General features: G+C 43.9%; 1 protein-coding gene across 1 annotated transcript; it reads left to right on the forward strand.

Annotated features, from left to right (window-relative positions):
• Nucleotides 1–983: 983 nt before the first annotated feature.
• Nucleotides 984–19,787, forward strand: LOC136682012 (tyrosine-protein kinase ZAP-70-like; the record flags this gene model as incomplete). Its single annotated transcript, XM_066658797.1, has 5 exons — nt 984–1,081; nt 13,020–13,450; nt 15,743–15,903; nt 16,685–16,823; nt 19,665–19,787. Coding segments are annotated over exons 2-5 (825 nt in total), but the record flags the coding sequence as incomplete, so codon positions are not given.
• Between the last annotated feature and the right edge of the window lie 1,156 nt (nt 19,788–20,943).

Raw genomic sequence — 20,943 nt, forward strand, 5'->3', positions numbered from 1 at the left:
ACACACTCTATCAGATTGGGCTTAGCTCCAAACAGGAGTGGCTTAACTTCAAGGAGGAGGGGCTTAGCACAAAACAGGTGGAGCTTAGCTCCAAACAGGAGGGGCTTAACTTCAAGGTGGAGGGGCTTAGCACAAATCAGGTGGAGCTTAGTTCCAAACAGGAGGGGCTTATCTTCCCAATGGGAGGGGCTTAACTTCAAGGAGGCGGGGCTTAGCACAAAACAGGTAGAGCTTAGTTCCAAACAGGAGGGGCTTATCTTCCCAATGGGAGGGGCTTAACTTCAATGAGGAGGGGCTTAGCACAAAACAGGTGGAGCTTAGTTCCAAACAGGAGGGGCTTAGTGTTCCCAATGGGAGGGGCTTAACTTCAAGGAGGAGGGTCTTAGCTCCAAACAGGAGGAGCTTAACTCGAACCATCCTCCCCTGGTGGACCTTCTTAAATGTGTAAATATCAGTCCTAGTGGATCTTCCAATCACAGCTCTCCGGTCTCCATAGGGATTTCCTGACCTGGGACAGGGGGCTGTTTTTATTCACTGTTGCTGCGTTCACAGCGTGTTGTGTGTCATGTTTGCAGCTGCACCTCATGAATCTGAAGCTGTATTTGTTTTTCATTTTCAGGGCCCTGGGTGAGCTATGGGTTTTATGGGTTTTATCAGTGTAGTCTACAGTAACACGAACCTGGAGAACTGAACAATTATGACACATATTTAAATAAACTGAGCTGGGGAAGCAGAAACATGAAGCGTTTTCATGCTGTAAACATGCCCCACAACCAACAGTTTCTGAGAAACAGAGAAGGTTAAAGGGAATGTGAAGCGGAGGGAGAATAACAGCCCCCAGACTTCACCTGCTCTCACACACACCACACACACACATGTGCCAGGGCTTGGCAGGCATCTATGTCATAGATCAGAAGCCAGATCAAAAAGCTCCATCGCCTCCTGAGACTAGAGACATTTGTTAGCGCCTTCGTACACCTCTTCATTTGGGCCCGTCTCTCTGTTTCTCTCTCTCTCTCTCTCTCACACACACACACACACACACACACACTCTCTCTATTTCTGGAGGTTCCCGGCCTAGGTGAGTGCTTCCTGGGCCCGTTTGGGCTTTTTAAACGTGTTTAAAGTAAAGAGTTTTGGCTGTTCTTTTTTTTTTTTTTTGGCTGTTCCTCTTATCTCTCCACTGCCGCTGATGTAAAGGTAATTGTCAGGGCGGTAAACGCTAGTGAATGAGGTGAGGGAGAAACGGGAGGCTGTTGAACCGACAGATGTGAGTTCATCCGAGGCCAAACTCCAGACGCAGCAGAGCTGCAGCAGCTGTCCAAGAACCTCCGATAACGTCCGCGGACACATGCTGCCTTTGGTCTGGGTCTCAGTGAGGGTCCGGCCAGGTTCTCCCGGGTGTGGAGTTACACCGTGCTCAGCGCTGCGGCTCTGTAACATTAACACGGTGTGCTTTTGTTGTTGTGGTTTTCGCCAAGGTTTCAAGTGCCATTTCTAGTACATTCCATCGTTTCATAATTTCCTCATTTCACAGCAAACAATAACGGTCTCTGCATTCAATATTCCACCGTAAATCACCACATTGTTTCTGGCTAAATTCAGAATTGGAAACTGTGTTAAACAGCACTCAAACCCTGAACCGAGGAACTTTCTTTGGGGAGCGGAACAGCTCATTTTTTAACGGTTCTGTTTTATTAAAAAATGTATTTCCACTGTTCTCTTCCAACTGAAAACTGTACTGTTCAGTGGGACCTTTACTGTTGGATATTTACGCCTCGAAAAGGTCGTTCTGAACCGTTCGACTGGAGCTAGACCTGTTCATTCTGACCCTCAACTGTTCTATTTGACCCTTAGAGTCTATTTTCGAGTCTTCTTTGGCTCTGGAACTGAAGCTTAAACTGTTCGTTTTGACTCTTCCCTTAAACTGTTCACCACAATGTGATCTGCTCTTTTTAACGTCTCAACACTCATTTGATCAGATGTTTTCAACTGTTTATTTTTACCTTACACTGACTTCAAAAAAACTGTTGTTAACTTTTAAACAAATCCATTCTGACCCCTTAGTTTTACCTCAAACTTTTCACGAACTCTTCTTTTTCCTTGATTTCACATTTTCGACGAAATCTGCTCTTTCCTTTCACAACGTTAACATCAACTTCTCTTAATGGACTGAGATGAACTGATATCTGTGTCAAAGCTACACTTCACAAAACACTTTACAATGATTTCAGTATTTTCTTGTATCTGTTAGTTTCTGTAGTTATTTTTTTTTCGAACTGCTGCCGAGTGCAAGACACAGAAGACAAAGGATCTGAGTGAAACGTAGATGTTAAAGGCAAGCGTTTGCTGAAGCAAAGATAAAACAGCGGTGCTTTCCACCACAGAGCAGCTGCAGCTTCAGAGCTGAGATGAAATTATATTTACAGAGATATTGAACATATCTCTGAACACAAACTGAAGCTTCGCTGGGTTCTCGAGCAGATGTCAAACTGTTAAAACAGATGTTAACCCTGATTGAGGATGTTCATAACCATAGAACTGAACATTACTACAGTAAAGCCCATACATAATAACGCAGTTTATTAATAACATGTTTAATACAGAGTTTAAAGTGTGTGTGTGTGTGTGTGTGTGTGTGTGCTTACCGATAGATAGTCTTATTCTCTGGTGGCAAGATAAAAGTGCTGTTCGGTTGCAGAGGAATGTAACTATCTCACAAACACAAACATTTAGAGATTTTAGTTTTTCTTTAAAGACATTTCTGTAATAACAATGTAATATATGTTGTAATTACACATTAACGTTGTTACCAAACGTATCCCCTTGCACTGAAAAAGTTCTGATCTCCTGCTATTTCAGTGAAGAAAACTGTACAGCTGTTATAAAAAATATAAATCAAATTTTAAATTGTCTGTAATAACTGGTTAATTACACATTAACCACACATGCAATAACAGAGTCGGTACTAGCGATGTATTCACTGCTACGTGTGGCTTACTGCAGTGCAGCTCCAACAAATTCCCACGTGCAGCAAGCACTTTTACACATTTATTTACACATTTCTAAGTTGATAGTTACTATGTATTTATAAGATGATAATATACACCATGACTGTATCTCCATTATTTTAATTATAATTTTTGAAATCACATTCACAGTCCTGTATCTGGTGTAAAAACAATTTTGGAGAAATGTTTTTAACACAGAGTAGAGAACAAATGTAATCAAATGAGAGCCCGAAATAATGGTGATAGAGCGAGACGTGTTTAGCCGTTATTTTTGTAATTACATGTAGTTATGTAGTAATAAACAAGTTACGAATGTATAATTACACAAGTGAAACTGGAGTTGATGCACATGTCAGTTAACATAAGCTGAACGACTGAAATCCACATGTAACTGTAAAAAAATGACCTGTAGTTATACTGTTACTGCATTTATTGTTAATATGTAATTACACAGTTATTACAGACATCTGATTTAAATTAGGAGCGAGATTTCCCATCAACTGTGAGGAAGGTTTTCTCACCAAGCAATCCACACGTCCCTGAAATGGCAGGAGAGCAGGGTTTTGTTGGGACTAGGGCCTGAGTGCAGACTCCAGACCACTGCTCTTTTGCTCCAAGCGCCTTCAGTCTGCCACCGGGACCCGTGGGAACGGCTAAAAATGGCCCGAAATGAAGGAAAGCTTTTGGAGAAAACATGAGCCACAATCACAACATGGGAATCAGTCAGGGGTCGGCGGCGGTAATGACCTTACTGACCTCTGACATGCTGGAAATACAACAAATGAAGAAGCCGTGCACTGGGCCCAGATTAAACCACGGGGTTCACATCATTAGCGCTGGGCACTAAGCTCAGGGTGATGAATGTTAGGAGTCTTGCCCAGGGACTATTAGTTTAGCTCGAATAATCGTTACAAATACAGTCACTTACACAGAACAATGAAATCCTGAAATCTTCCTGCGTTTGTAAATATCAGCCACAACCTTAAAAGCAGTGACAGGTGACGATGATCAGGCTACAGCGCCCCCTGTAACAGGGGAGGGATATAACAGGAGAAATGGGTGAGCCGCTTTGACGAGGGCCTACAACAAAAGGCTGTAGGCAGAACGTCTCTAAATCAACAAGGACAAGGACAAGTGGTAAACCAGTGACAAGGTCCTGGGCACCCAAGGCTAAGAGGTGCGAAGGCGAAACCCCACAGAAGAACGACTGGAAAATAAAGCTGTGGAAACTTTGTTGTAGGGCTGAGGAGCTCAGATCCATCCGAGTGCCCACACTGACCCCTGTACACAGCCGAAAGTGACTGGACCATGACGCTGTGGAAGGAGGAGGCCCGTTTTCTTTTACACCAAGTGGATGGCTGTGTGTGTGGCGCTGTGGGAAGAAGACAAGTCGGAGGAGGTCGTGTGAAGCTCCTGGTGTTCATCATCTGAGTGTTTCTTTGATGCAGGGCATGGTTCTAGGAAAAACAATTTAATCTGTGGAAGTCCCACCTTGCACCATATAGAACTTAAAGCATCTGATCATGTTTTGGTGCCTCATATCTCCTGCTATATCTTGTTTATTGCATGCCTCGACCAGTCAGAGCTCTTTTTCAAACACAAGGGAGATCTGGGTGGTTTTAATGTTATGGCTGATTGGTTTATATACAACACCTGGGTGTGTAAACGTGAGGTAGGCTTCATCACACATCTACAGTTAAAGACATGGGAGATACCACTTTGGATCGTCTGTAATAGCCACCTAGTTTCCTACCCTCCTCAGAAAAGTTACATAGTGCAGTTTCAGCAGTGCTGAGCCTGGAGTAGCAAAAACAGAGGCCCTATTCTCTTAAAAATACAGCTCAGTGGAGCACCACAATTGAGCAAAGCTGTAATTTTAAGGTAAAAATACTACCTAGCGTCCCTTTAAACCCTTGCTATGTACTGACATGCCTTTTGACGATGGGGAGACGCTAAATAACGGCTCTTAAAGGTTTCTCCAGCGACGGCAGTGGAAACGTTACACAGAAACAAGAGCAGTGACTCTCAGGACCAGAAAAGTCACATACAACGAATACAACAAAACAGCGAGACGTATTTCTGTGACACTGACTCAAAGCTGCTGACTCCTGGGGCCTGTTCGGTTATTAATGTTCTCCCTGGACCTGGACCTTCTCGCTGCTGAGGCTGTAGAGTATTGTCTGTAATGATCTGATTGTGTGTGATAAGTGTGTGTGAGGCTCTGAGAGCTGCTGCTGTGGTTTGGTGTGTTTGTGTGTAGAGTGTACATTGGCTCTGCTGTGTATCAGATTGTGGGGGTGTCTTCATTAGAGCTTTCTCTGAACGCTACGGCTTTATTCACACGCATCCGGAGTAACACAGACTTTTCCTTTGTGGAAAAAGAGGCCTGAGGTTTATACACAGTGCTCGTGAGGAGCTGTAGAGATGTACAGAGCGATTACCAAAGGACTGTGCTATATCTGATTGACTGAATAATTTTATCTGCGTAAAGATTTCTCAATAAATTGATCAATGAAAATGGTAGAAAATGAGCTTGGGATAAAATCACGTACGTAAACTAATACTGATCTTAAAGATGATGCTTGTGAGTTTAATCCAATACACATTTTTATAAAATTCAGTCTGTCAGCACACTGGAAAAAAGCTCATGTGCTTATACTTAGCCCTGGCTCTGTAAACAGGAAACCGAATGGAAAACTAACACCTCTATTAATGCTCTGGAGGTGGGTAACACCGACTTCTTTAAAGAGGAACAGACTCCAAATTCAGGAGATCGCTAACTGCGTGAAAGTAAACACAGAAGAAAAGTGCTACAAATCTAAACATCTCGAGTTACAGATGAGGTTAGACAATTATACTTCAGCCACGTACAAGCTACAGTGGGCTTCTTACTCAAACACACGGTTTCACCTTAAAAGAAATAGAGCTTCAGAATGAACTCAAACAGGGGAATTTAATTCCGGTTTTAAGGATTTCACTGTAAAAAAAATGTCTGTGAATTTTACGGTGGAAAACTGTAAAACCATGACAGTAAATGACTGTAAATTCTAAAAAGGTTGAAAACAGTTTCTGTAAAACAGTGGAATACCGTAAATACTTTTATCAGCCAAAATACATTTTTTACATCTCTTTACTGTAAAAAATACATTATTTCACTGTTAAACGCACAAACCGATACAAGTGTCCAAGGACTGGGAGGAGCTGAGACTCATTAGGGAGCTCCCAGCATGCCTTGCTTCTCCATATTTTCTCTGATTTTCAGAGATTCTTTGTTTTTTCTGTCTTTGAGAATTTTTGATTTTGTGAATATTTTGTGTGTGTATACGTGTGTGTGTGTGTGTGTCCCTTCGTATTTTATAACGAGACGTGTGTTGGTCAGGAAAGTTCGCCAGCAGCCTGTGTTCCGAGTGCTGGAGTGTGGCGCCCAGATACGGCACATTTCTTTGGTCTTTTCGGGACCTTCTTTTAAGGGCTGAATCTATATCTCAGTCTCCATTCTCTCATTTGTCACACAATTTACATTTTAATTTTATGTCTAAACAATGTTTCTTTGTTATTCTTATGTAAATACTATGGCGTTTTCACTGTGTATCTTTTTTAACAGAAAAGTGCTGTAAAAAAAAAGTCCTTAAATGTAAAATGTAAAAACGCGACTGTGGATTTTACAGTGAAATTTACGTGCATCGACCGAGTTACAATTCTGCACCTCTGACCAGTTTGTAATAAATGGAACGTGGTGAAACACATGCAGCTAATTCAGATAAAATGGCGGGGTCAGTTCCCTACAGAGAGCGAGACGGACATGATGTGGGCAAAAGAGAAGGAGTGTGTTAGAGATGAGGCGATGCACAGAGGTGGATGTAAGCAGAGGTGCAACTGCATCTTGCCCTAGTTGCAAGTTAGTGGTTCTTCCATCCCTTTCTCTTTTTTTCTCTCTCTCTATATATGTGTGTGTGTGTGTGTGTTAGTGTGTGTTGTGCTGGTGCGAGTGGATCAGACACAGCAGTGACTGCTGGAGTTTTAAACAGTGTCCACTCTGTGAGTAATTCCTATGGTGTGTTTATTATTCATTTAGAATTTTAACGACAAATTAGTAACTGGAGATTTCAAGTAAAGAAAGAAAATTTGAGACACAGTTTTTACCCACATTTTTCTGCCTAATTATGAGTCTCCAGTTCTACCCCTCAGTGAGTCTCACCTGATTAAACACAGAGCCCTCAGCCCACGCTTCCTTCGAGACATTCGAGACATGAAATGCCAGCTCACTGCTTCTTCTTTTTTTTTTTTTTTCTTATCCTATGATCTCCAGATAACAGGGCCACGGCCACGGTGTCTTATTGCCATCACAACTCTGCTGGGGTTGTAACGTTATTGTCAAGTGTATTGCTGTAAGGTCCACTGTAATATTGCTAAAATAGAACGTTAGTAAGCATTAGCTGTAGCAAGAAACGTGAGCTGTTACTTAGCAACCAGAAGGTATTGATGAGTAGGGTTATTGAGGGACCGTGGGGATGGTGTTGTCTGCTGTAAATCAGAATAAATCAGACTGAACAGGAGGCTGAGTCTAAGCCAGAGCTGTGGGAGAGAAGAGAGAAGCGTGAGAAGATGAAGGTCTCTGTCCTGGAGCTGAGGGACAGTCCCACACCCAGAAGACAAAAGGTCTGGGATTTATGAAACAGCGTCTCTGATTAGAGCTCCAGATGTCTGTCTTTCTCTGAGCTCTCTTCTCCAGTGTGGGAGTGAACAGAGCTCAGAGAGACGTCACTCGTTCATTCGCTCATCTCCTGTAACAGCTTCGTCTTGATCAGGTTCAGATGAAATAACGGGAGCAATGTAGGAACAAACTCTCACAGTTCTGTTCTCAATGAAACATCCATGAACAGCTTTGGTCAAAACCCCACAAAGAACAAACCCCGCAGCAGTGTTCTCCCCCTGTGTAAACCGCCGCTTTCAGCGCCTGTCCCTTTAAATGATAAAGAGCCGCTCGCTGTTCACCCCGACCCCGAGCGCACAGCAGTGAGGACCGTGGAGGAGCTCTGGTTTTTAGCCGTTTTCACTCTGTTCTCTTTCTTCTCCGTTCTCGTTTTCTTCTTATTTCTTCTCGCTCGTTGTGTCTCTTTTCCTCTGTTTAACCTTTTGTTTGCTCTCTCACGTAAACGTGGGTCCAGCGCTGTGATTGGACAGACTCAGAGGAGGGGGCGGGATTATTCAGATGCATCTGCACCCTACAACAGATGCTTGTTTTAGCTTGTTTTATCCCATGTTTGCAGATCACCAAAAACGACTGGGTGGTCCTGTTTCACAGTGTGTGTGTTGATGAGCTCTAGGTCCCACAGTAATGTGTACATTCACAGAACAAGGGATTTTTTTTTCATAACGTCTACGTTTACTTCTAATAAATTTGAAGCATTTCTATTGGTCCACTTTGAAATTCTGATGCAGTGTAAAGAGAAGCTGGTAGTAGGTCAGGGTCACATTACTACTTCGTGGCCATTCTAGGTTAAAAACAAGTGGCAGTAGCTTGTGAAAGACATTACTAATGTGACTGCAAGGCACCGAGGGTGTAGCGCTGCTAAAAACAAGTTCCAAGATTTGTTTTTCAGTAAGTAATTCTGAGGTTAAAGTGGTGTTTTGCAGAAACCCGAAGACGTTGGTGGATCTCAGGCATTTAAAGATGTCTGTGTGCGTTCGAAAGTTACTCATACACTCTTAAGAATAAAGGTGCTACAAAGGGTTGCAATAGAAGAAGCACTTTCGGTTCCGTATAGAACCATGTGTGCCGACGGTCGAGAGCTCGAGAGACACTCACACGTCTCTTAAACAGTTTATTTCTTATTTTTTTATGGAACCAAAAGTGGTTCTTCAGTGGCATTGCGCAAAGAACACTTTGTATCACCTTTATTTCTAAGAGTGTGAGTGTTTTACCGATTCACTCACTGACCTGAGACCTGTAACCGTGGCCTGTTCATATTTTCCAGTGAAAGCAGCGTTATGACTTTCCCCTCACAACATTTTCTCTTTTCCCCACCATTTTTTTTACTGCTTTTTACAGAGTTTACATTTCTAAATACGACTGAGATAAACGTACATTATGTAAATTTATGGAGTTTATTTACTAAACATTCCCTTCAAAGATGGAATATAAACATAGACCATGAAACAAATATACAATAATACATTATTTAAAATAAATAAACATAGCACACAGCATCAAATAGTAAAGTCATGGAGTGTTTCTATTGGTCCATTCACTGTGTAATATTCATAAAGTGTAACAGCCGCCGCTGCTGTTTAAAAACGTAAATGGTAAAAAAAACAGCGTCAGTGTGGAGATGACGTACAGCTTTCTTTTCTCAGCGTAGGTCAGTGTTGCGTAATTCAGCTCTGACCAGATGTTTGTATCTACCCTGGCTCTTCAAAGCTGCTTTATATCACCTGGGTGTCCTGAAGCTGTCGGCTCTTTTGCTGTGGGCTGCCGTTGGTTACAGAGACACGTTCTCGTCTCTGGGGGTCTTCCTGTGGGTGGCTGGTCCTGGGACGGTGTCCAGGAAGCTGTGGTCAAGGCTTCAGATGATGCTCAGGTGTAGAGGGGAAGACCTGCTCTGTGTTCAGGCACAGGATCAAAACAACACCCAGTCGCCCTGGACCAGGCGCTGAGGTCAGGGACCGCAAACAGGGACCACATGAGTAAAGAGCATTGACTCTTTCAACTCTATAGTCACTGATTACAGTAACTTCCCTTTGAGGACCCCTAAAGTCCCGTAACGCTTCATTTAAAGCACTTGGATCTATGAATTTACAGTTATTCTACCCCTCCACTGCCATAGCCCACCCACCTCCACGCGCCTGCAGCTTGAAAGCACCATCCCAAAAGTTGAAGGGATTGGTCCTTTAGATATGTGATGTCAGAAACCCTGTAGAAATGCTCAGCCATGGGGCATGACCTCTTATGGTACTTTTCCACATCGTGATACCTACTCTACTGGACTCTACTCTCTGTTTGGACCCTGGTCCCTGGTTAATTTTCCACTACCACAGCTTCCCTCCGAAACGTAGCTGGTGACGTCACAAATCCCTGTCGCTAACAGGAACAGCAGGCTTTGGAAACCACAACAACTCATGTTTACTCGTGGTGTATCGGCGTGTTGTTGTTGTTCGGGACTGAACACAGCTCCGTCATCAGTTCAGACAGATCAGTAGAGTTTGTTCCTTCCTAGTTGCAGCGTCCAGCTCTCGCTGGATTCTTTCGTCGGCCACCGATCCAAGGAGCGTTTGAACCTCTTCTAAAGACCACGGCGTCATTTTACGAGCTGCTGTCGTGAGTCGGATAAAAACAAACGTGATCTCTGCTGCGGCTGGAGATTTTACAGATGGAGAGTTGGTGCTGGTCGTCTGCGTTGCGTGGCGTAGAGTGACGACTCTCTCTGGACGATCAGCGCTCTGCAAGGTTTACACGCCACGGTTTAGTCCCTACTCGACTCGCTCTGAACCACAAGAGAACAGCCACTAAACAAGAACCCGCTTCCAGAACCAGAACTGGATTTGTCTAACGGAAGTGCAAAAAAGCTAAGTAGAGTCGAGTAAAGGGCTTGGTTCCATTCAGAGGAAAAGCCGTTATTCCCTCAGGGTACACCTTCTTGCATAAACCCCACCACATGCACTTGCTAACAATGTTAAACACTCGATTTAATGCGAAAGAAAAAGCTGAGGCTCGTGGGAAGTCGCTTAGGGTTTAAGAACATGATAAAACCTGTTAAAGATTGTGATTCTGAACTGGACAGCAGTGTGGGTTAATGCAGGTTTCTGTCAGCTCTGTCAAAAAGCCATGTGTAGGTGTCGTGTCGCTTTCTGAACGATCAACAAACCAAGAGTTAGGATGACTTCCTTTCTGCTTCGCTGGCAAAAAAAACTGACGCTTATCTTATGTGACCTGTTAACCTCCTACACACTGGAAAATACTGAGCACTCGACTGAGAGCAGACTGAGGGAGGAGAAGAGAGACAAGGGGAAAGGCTCCAGAGAAGGTAATGATCTGGAGAACAAACACTGCTCTGAACTGACTTCACTTTTTCATAGTTGTGTAGTTTGTTGGAACAGAACTGCTGCTTGTTTGTCGACAAATTGGGACCCATTTGCCTCACTGTGGACTGGAGTGTAGAGTTTAACTCTTTACGATCGTTTATAAAACACCGAGGCACCTCCGAGCGATGGTTCTTTAAGGACGTTGGATTTAAAAGTACGTGTTTTTTTGTTGTGTGTGTGCGTTTTAAAATGGATTGTACTGTTTATTTGGTCACTTTTATGCGTAGAATCCATTGGCACCTGTTTTCTGAGCTGCTGACTGACAGTGACCCTCATAAATACGCTTTATAGCCGTCACACAGACAATCAATAATCAATACTCAATAGTTCATAATAATTCATAGATTTTCCTGAATAACTACAAATCAATGTTCAATATTTCACTGTAAATAATAAGAAATAACGAGAACTAGTTCATAACCAATGCGCAATCGTTTAAAGTAAATAATTAATACGATATATTTATAAAATACATTCTTAATAATTCATTGTAAATACGCAATAATTTATTGTAAAAAAACTCAATAATTAATAGTAAATAATCAATAATCCACAGTAAATATGTACACTTCAAAGGCTTAATAATTCATAATAATACTCAATAATCACATACTTAATAATTCGTCAAAGTAAATGTGTGTTAAATGTTACAAAATAATTACAGTTTGATGCTGAAATAACCGCATTATATTCATGAAAGTCACAGACACTGAACGGTTGGTTGCAGTCAGTGAAAAACGTGTATTAAGTCTTGATTAAATCACTGAAAGCTCTGTGTAATATTGTATTTTAGAAACAGTAGATGTGTGAATGTGTAGTTGTTCATTTGGGCTGAAGCAGAGGAAGCTTTGCGAAGCAGCACCTGTTGCAGAGGCTGTGTGTGTGTGTGGGGGGGTGAGGTTGTGGGAGGGAGAGGATGTGTGTGTGTTTGTGTGTGTGAGAGAGAGAGAGCTTCCTGTTGTGGGGAGTGTGCGATGTCAGATCAGAGAAGAAGAGAGAGAAACTTCCAGAAGACACCACCAGCTTCAGAGTCTAGCAACACTCATCAAAACAGTTCATCAGAGAGGGCATCACTACTGAGACCACACCCCACACACACACACACACACACACACTGGATTAGGAACATCTACCTTGTATCTACACCCCCATTGTCCATTTTATCAGCCCCACTGACCACACTCTGTAGTTCTACAGTTACAGACTGTAGTCCATCTGTTGCTCTGCATACTTTATTATCCCCCTATCCCCCTCCTCTTCAGCGCTCAGGACCCCCACAGAGCAGGTGTGATGTGGTGGTGGATCATTCTCAGCGCTGCAGTGACACTGACGTGGTGGTGGTGTGTTAGTGTGTGTTGTGCTGGTGTAGAGTGGATCAGACACAGCAGTGCTGCTGGAGTTTTTAAACCCTGTGTCCACTCTCTGTCCACTCTGTGAGACACTCCTCCCTCGTTGGTCCACCTTGTAGATGTAGAGTCAGAGACAGTAGCTCATCTGTCGCTGCACAGTGTGTGTCGCTCATCCTCTAGTCCTTCATCAGTGACACAGGACGCTGTCGGCTGGATGTTTTTGGTCGGTGGACTGTTCTCGGTCCAGACACTGAGGGGTTTAAAAACTCCAGCAGCACTGCTGTGTCTGATCCACTCTACACCAGCACAACACACACTAACACACCACCACCACGTCAGTGTCACTGCAGCACTGAGAATGATCCACCACCACATCACACCTGCTCTGTGGGGGTCCTGAGCGCTGAGGAACAGGGGGAAAGTGAGATACGAAAGTATGCAGAGCAACAGACGAACTACAGTCTGAGGTCGAACTACTGAGGTCAGAGGATTTATATTGGAGGAGCCTTATGAACATTTTGGTAGTGTAATCTCTCTCTCTCTCTCTCTCTCTCTCTCTCTCTCTCTCTCTCTGTAGCCTGTATCTCCTGACCATCTGACCACACCATGATTGACGCCGCGGCAGACCTGCCCTTCTTCTACGGCAGCATCAGCCGCACAGAGGCGGAGCAGCAGCTGAAGTTGGCAGGGATGGGGGACGGCCTGTTCCTGCTGAGGCAGTGCCTCCGGAGCCTCGGGGGTTACGTCCTGTCCCTGGTGTGGAACCTGGAGTTCTACCACTACCCCGTGGAGAAGCAGCTGAACGGGACGTACTGTATCTCCGGAGGGAAGCCTCACTGCGGACCGGGCGAGCTGTGCGAGTTCTACAGTAAAGACGCAGACGGCCTGGTGTGTCTCCTCAAGAAACCCTGCCTCAGACCCGCAGAGATGCCCATCAGACCCGGGCTGTTCGACAGCGTCAGAGACAACATGCTGCGGGAGTACGTCCGACACACCTGGAACCTGGAGGTGAGCTGGGGTCAAGGAACGGAATCACCTGGGTGGGTCCCCAGTTAGTGACGGCTCATAGATAGTGATTCTCCTATGAGTCCTTAGGAGAAAATGAAAGGAGACAAAAATGAGACATGAGACACGGTTGATACAGTACCAGTCAAATGTTTGGACACGCCCACTCAGAGACGGTCTCCTTTGTTTTGGGCTGTTTTCCACATGTTGTGAATGTACAGCACCAGTCAAAAGTTTGGACACATGTTTTTTCTTAGTTTTTCATTATTTTCTCCATTGTAAATGAATGTGGAAGACATTAAAACTATGAAGGAACACATATGGAGTGATGTAGTAAACAGAGATGTGTTAAACAAAGCAGACTATGTTTTATTCTTTAGACTCTTCACAGTAGCCCCGTTGCTTTGACGACAGCTTCACACACTCTCTCCGTTCTCTCAGTCGGCTTCATGAGGTCTTCACCTGGAACGGTTTTCAGTGAACAGCTGTGGGCTCATCGAGAGTTAATCTGTAGAACCGCTCCCTTCTGAATGTGTCTGAGACTGTAACTAGGGTTGTGCAGAGGTAGGGGCTGTGTGACTAGCTCTACTCCACCCATCACTAATGAGGAGATGTGTCCAAACTTTTGACTGGTGCTGTATAAAGAGGAGTGCATAGGCTTTATTTCATCTGGCAAATCTGAGCACAGATTGTGACTTCACTGAGATCCCGAATAAATCTCCAGATGAGACAGTGTTCGCTGAGGTAACAGAATGTTCAGTTTGTATTCTCCTCCAAAAGTGTTGAGACAATTTGAGTCTAATGTAATGTCAGAAAAATAGAAAACGTTCTTGCTACGAGCTTAGCTAACACACCGTAAATACATGCTAAAGTCTATTTAAAGCTGAATGGCAGTGTAAATGAACACGAAGCAGTTCCTCATGCCCTGCTGTGTGCTCAGATGACGTTAGCATAGTCCTGTTGTAGTGAAGCAGGCGTAAAATGAAATGGCTGGCAACACGGCGCTAGCTGTAAGTCAAATAGCGTTGACTTAGCCTAGCATTGCTTTTCCTTTCATTTGTGTGTATATATATATATATAACTGCTGGAACTAATCCTTAAAATGATACTAACATCTGAATTTAATTTAAAAGGAAAAGACTTTTATTTTGAATTTTTACCATTCATCCAATTGGACAAAACAAAGAGCCACTGCAGTTTTTAAAACTAATAGATGAAAGGTTTGTGTAAATTCAACATTAAAGCACTTGTTAACTACATTTAATTTTATTTAATTTAAATACACACTATAAAAAATAAAGCATTGGGTCAACAACAAAAAAACATCAACTCAACGTTTTGCGACAGTCTTTTAGAGTTGTGTTTTGAGGACGGTGACTTACTTTGACAGTAAAAAGCATTCACATAAAACAAGAACATAATAAAGGTCACCATCAACAGATATTCAACAGTGTGATTACTTTTATTCCGTACTCTGATCACATCTCACACCTTTCACACACTTCAAACAGTAAAAAGGTGTGTATGATGTTTACTGTATAAATGTCACAGTTATAAGGCTCTGTTTCAGTGGCGTGTGAGAGATTTAAACAATGATCCAAGAACATGAGAACATTCATAAAAACAGTGACAGAAACCTATCGCTAACTTCTCTCTCCGTCGTTTTCCTCTCCCTCTGTTTAACGTGTTGCACCTTAAGTCTCAAAGCGAGTAAATAATTAAATTACAAAAGCACCTGAGGGTCATAAAAGTGTTCTTAGCGGTTGCTAACACTGTCTGTTACAGAGTTAAGGAAAGCTAGCCTAGCTCGCTAATTCTGCCTGTATCCACCATACAGACCATAAACACAACAGAAAAACAGGGCAAACCTACACACGCCAATAAAATAAACCACCTATTTGGGTCATGAAAATGGTTATAACCCCCAACCTGGTTGTTTTTTTTTGTGCCTTATCCACAGTAAGTTGTGCGTGGAGCAAACTGAAGCAGCCTTCTTCGGTAAAATGAATCTCGTCGGGGTCGGCAGGAGAAAGCAAGTGAATGAGAAAATGGCGTTGTCCAACACAAATAACTGAGTCGCCAGAAAATGACTCTCCCAAAATCGTTAAATTACAATTTTTATCGTAAAGCAGTGCGTATCTCACGTATTGGCTAAAGGCCAACAGAATGACTTTTTAGAGTGTACATTGAGTCCGTATGAACAATACACATTAAACCATCACTACTATGTTTTTAGGTTCACGTTATTTTAGCAACGACTGTGAAAACTGACTGTGTTTTCTGTGTTGTTCTCAGGGCGAGGCCATGGAGCAGGCCGTCATCAGCCAGGCTCCTCAGCTGGAGAAGCTGATCGCCACCACGGCTCACGAAAAGATGCCGTGGTACCACGGGAAAGTCCCCAGACAGGAGTCAGAGAGGAGGCTGTACACCGGCTCGCAGCCTGACGGAAAGTTCCTGTGAGACGTCCCGACAAAACACACCTTAACCTTTACATGCTCAAGGAGCAAGAGTGAAACGGCACTACATTTCACACATAATACATTTAATATTCTCTGCACACACAGAAAATGTGAAAATGCCTCGTCTGAAATTCTAATTTATGATTAAAATATTCAGTAATAATTTCATGCAAACACTGAATATACTTCATTTTAAATAAGCCATTTTCACATTTTCTGTTTAGAAGCCGTTTAAGATTCGTAAACGCTCTCGCTAACGACGACACGTAAACTTTGTGAAGTGTTTATCAAGAAGTAACAACATTTCAAAGTGTTGTTGTTCGTGACTCTGAAATAACACGTGGCGTATTGAAGAAATTTCGAGTAAATCGAGGTGTGGAGCTTATCTTTCCGAATGCGGTGCAGTAGATGTTTAACGCTCTCAAAAACAGACATGCGATAAACAAGCTGGTTAACTGCTAAAGCTTCGTAGCACCAAGATCGTAACCGAGATCAACAAAGGAAATGATAAATTTAAAGATGAAAATGACGAAAACAACACAACATTCTTCAAAATCAGCACAAGAAGCATCTCCATTACAGGACACTACACAAGCACTCAGTGCTTTTATAACGTTATATAAAAAGCATTATAGACCATTGCCGACGTACTGTAACTCTTACTGTGTCATAGCTGTGATTGATGTTTTCTTGAAACATGCTTTACTTGGTTATTTATAGATGTTTTAATAGAGATTCTTTGATGCTGATGGTAAACAGGATGTTTTCCTGTGTTCAGGGTGAGAGAGAGAGACGAATCAGGCACATTTGCCCTCTCAGTGATGTATGGAAAAACAGCATATCACTACCAGGTGCTCCACGATAAATCAGGAAAATACTCCATGCCTGAGGGGACCAAGTTCGACACTGTGTGGCAGGTACAGTCTCACCTGGAGGAACACTCCTCTGTGATACACTCTCACCTGGAGGAACACTCATCTCTGATACACTCTCACCTGGAGGAACACTCCTCTCTGATACACTCTCACCTGGAGGAACACTCCTCTCTGATACACTCTCACCTGGAGAAACACTCCTCTCTGATACACTCTCACCTGGAGGAACACTCCTCTCTGATACACTCTCACCTGGAGAAACACTCCTCTCTGATACACTCTCACCTGGAGGAACACTCCTCTCTGATACACTCTCACCTGGAGGAACACTCCTCTCTGATACACTCTCACCTGGAGGAACACTCCTCTGTGATACACTCTCACCTGGAGGAACACTCCTCTCTGATACACTCTCACCTGGAGAAACACTCCTCTCTGATACACTCTCACCTGGAGGAACACTCCTCTCTGATACACTCTCACCTGGAGGAACACTCATCTCTGATACACTCTCACCTGGAGGAACACTCCTCTCTGATACACTCTCACCTGGAGAAACACTCCTCTCTGATACACTCTCACCTGGAGGAACACTCCTCTCTGATACACTCTCACCTGGAGGAACACTCCTCTCTGATACACTCTCACCTGGAGGAACACTCCTCTGTGATACACTCTCACCTGGAGGAACACTCCTCTCTGATACACTCTCACCTGGAGGAACACTCATCTCTGATACACTCTCACCTGGAGGAACACTCCTCTCTGATACACTCTCACCTGGAGAAACACTCCTCACTGATACACTCTCACCTGGAGGAACACTCCTCTGTGATACACTCTCACCTGGAGGAACACTCATCTCTGATACACTCTCACCTGGAGGAACACTCCTCTCTGATACACTCTCACCTGGAGAAACACTCCTCTCTGATACACTCTCACCTGGAGGAACACTCCTCTCTGATACACTCTCACCTGGAGGAACACTCCTCTATGATACACTCTCACCTGGAGGAACACTCCTCTCTGATACACTCTCACCTGGAGGAACACTCCTCTGTGATACACTCTCACCTGGAGGAACACTCCTCTCTGATACACTCTCACCTGGAGAAACACTCCTCACTGATACACTCTCACCTGGAGGAACACTCCTCTGTGATACACTCTCACCTGGAGGAACACTCATCTCTGATACACTCTCACCTGGAGGAACACTCCTCTCTGATACACTCTCACCTGGAGGAACACTCCTCTCTGATACACTCTCACCTGGAGAAACACTCCTCTCTGATACACTCTCACCTGGAGGAACACTCATCTCTGATACACTCTCACCTGGAGGAACACTCCTCTCTGATACACTCTCACCTGGAGGAACACTCCTCTCTGATACACTCTCACCTGGAGAAACACTCCTCTCTGATACACTCTCACCTGGAGGAACACTCCTCTCTGATACACTCTCACCTGGAGAAACACTCCTCTCTGATACACTCTCACCTGGAGGAACACTCCTCTCTGATACACTCTCACCTGGAGGAACACTCCTCTGTGATACACTCTCACCTGGAGGAACACTCATCTCTGATACACTCTCACCTGGAGGAACACTCCTCTCTGATACACTCTCACCTGGAGGAACACTCCTCTCTGATACACTCTCACCTGGAGAAACACTCCTCTCTGATACACTCTCACCTGGAGGAACACTCCTCTGTGATACACTCTCACCTGGAGGAACACTCCTCTCTGATACACTCTCACCTGGAGGAACACTCATCTCTGATACACTCTCACCTGGAGGAACACTCCTCTCTGATACACTCTCACCTGGAGAAACACTCCTCACTGATACACTCTCACCTGGAGGAACACTCCTCTGTGATACACTCTCACCTGGAGGAACACTCATCTCTGATACACTCTCACCTGGAGGAACACTCCTCTCTGATACACTCTCACCTGGAGAAACACTCCTCTCTGATACACTCTCACCTGGAGGAACACTCCTCTCTGATACACTCTCACCTGGAGGAACACTCCTCTATGATACACTCTCACCTGGAGGAACACTCCTCTGTGATACACTCTCACCTGGAGGAACACTCCTCTCTGATACACTCTCACCTGGAGAAACACTCCTCACTGATACACTCTCACCTGGAGGAACACTCCTCTGTGATACACTCTCACCTGGAGGAACACTCATCTCTGATACACTCTCACCTGGAGGAACACTCCTCTCTGATACACTCTCACCTGGAGGAACACTCCTCTCTGATACACTCTCACCTGGAGAAACACTCCTCTCTGATACACTCTCACCTGGAGGAACACTCCTCTCTGATACACTCTCACCTGGAGAAACACTCCTCTCTGATACACTCTCACCTGGAGGAACACTCCTCTCTGATACACTCTCACCTGGAGAAACACTCCTCACTGATACACTCTCACCTGGAGGAACACTCCTCTATGATACCCTCTCACCTGGAGGAACACTCCTCTCTGATACACTCTCACCTGGAGAAACACTCCTCTCTGATACACTCTCACCTGGAGGAACACTCGTCTCTGATACACTCTCACCTGGAGGAACACTCCTCTATGATACACTCTCACCTGGAGGAACACTCCTCTCTGATACACTCTCACCTGGAGAAACACTCCTCTCTGATACACTCTCACCTGGAGGAACACTCCTCTATGATACACTCTCACCTGGAGAAACACTCCTCTCTGATACACTCTCACCTGGAGGAACACTCCTCTCTGATACACTCTCACCTGGAGGAACACTCCTCTCTGATACACTCTCACCTGGAGAAACTTTCCTCTCTGATACACTCTCACATGTCTCTCTTTGTTGTTTTGCAGCTGGTTGAGTACCTGAAGATGAAGCCTGACGGTTTGGTGACGTTACTGAGGGAAGCCTGCGTGAACCAGAACAATGCAACACGTAAGAACACTGTCCATGAACATCTTTGTAACAGCACTAATGTGATGCTTATAGACTTGCAGAACACTAGCTGCATCAGAGGAGCATCTCTATTTGTTTCCCACATAGTGCCCTACTGCCTACAAAGCACACTATTTCATACACCATTTTATCACAAACACCCCACAACCTCCTTCTACTTCCACTCACTGGCCACTTTATTAGAAACACCACCCTTGCAGGTCCAATAGCTGATCAACTTTACAGTTTATTAGTGGTTGTAGTTTATCAGTCTTCCGCTACCACTCACCAGGTCACTATTGTCCAGATATGGTCAGTGCAGCTGTGATTCTATCATGGGTGTGTGTGTGTGTGTGTGTGTGTGTGTGTGTGTGTGTATGTGTGTGTGAGATGCTGACTCAAGTATATCACACACACTGGTGTTGCTGAGGTTTTGTGGAGCAAGTCTTTCTAAGAAAGTGGATAGATTGTAGATTGTAAAAATGACTTAGAATCACACCTTTCAAATAATTACATTCAAAATGAAGAGCATCATTTCTTTCTCCAGAGACGTTACCCTTTTGAAGATATGAGGTGTCTATGCGATGCGCTTTAATAACAGTATAATAACGTGTATAAACACTGTAGTAGTGTATCAGCTCTGTAGCAGTGCAGTGCTCATGAAAGTAGAGTGCGTGATCTGATGCACATTCATAACGTCATCGGCGGCACTTCCGTAACACACTTTTTCCATTTCACAAAATAACACAGTCCATGAAACCGCACACACACTCTGCCACACACTCTCATAGGCTTTATGTAAAAGGCCATATCACTGGCCACAGTCCAACTGTCCTTCAGAGTGGTACAGTTCACTCTAAAAATGTAAAGCACTGAACTGTGGTCGTTATTTACACATGAACTGGCAGTAACTGCTCTGCTGTAATACACCATAGAGGAAAACATGACCACAGTAAATACTTCATCATTGCTTTGATCTGTGAGGTTCACCCTCTGTGCTTTATTAGTGTTTTTTAAAGAAACTAAGTCTATCTCTCTCTCTCTTTCTCTCTCTGTCTCACTCTCTCTCTCTCTCTCTCTTTCTCTCTTTCTCTCTCTCTCTCTCTATCTCTCTCTCTCTCTCTCACTCTCTCTCTCTCTCTCTCTCTCCTCTCTCTCTCTCTCTTTCTCTCTTTCTCTCTAATCTGATAGAGTGTG

The sequence above is a fragment of the Hoplias malabaricus genome, unplaced genomic scaffold (genome assembly GCF_029633855.1).
Source record: "Hoplias malabaricus isolate fHopMal1 unplaced genomic scaffold, fHopMal1.hap1 scaffold_199, whole genome shotgun sequence".
In the NCBI taxonomy this organism is placed as follows: domain Eukaryota; kingdom Metazoa; phylum Chordata; class Actinopteri; order Characiformes; family Erythrinidae; genus Hoplias; species Hoplias malabaricus.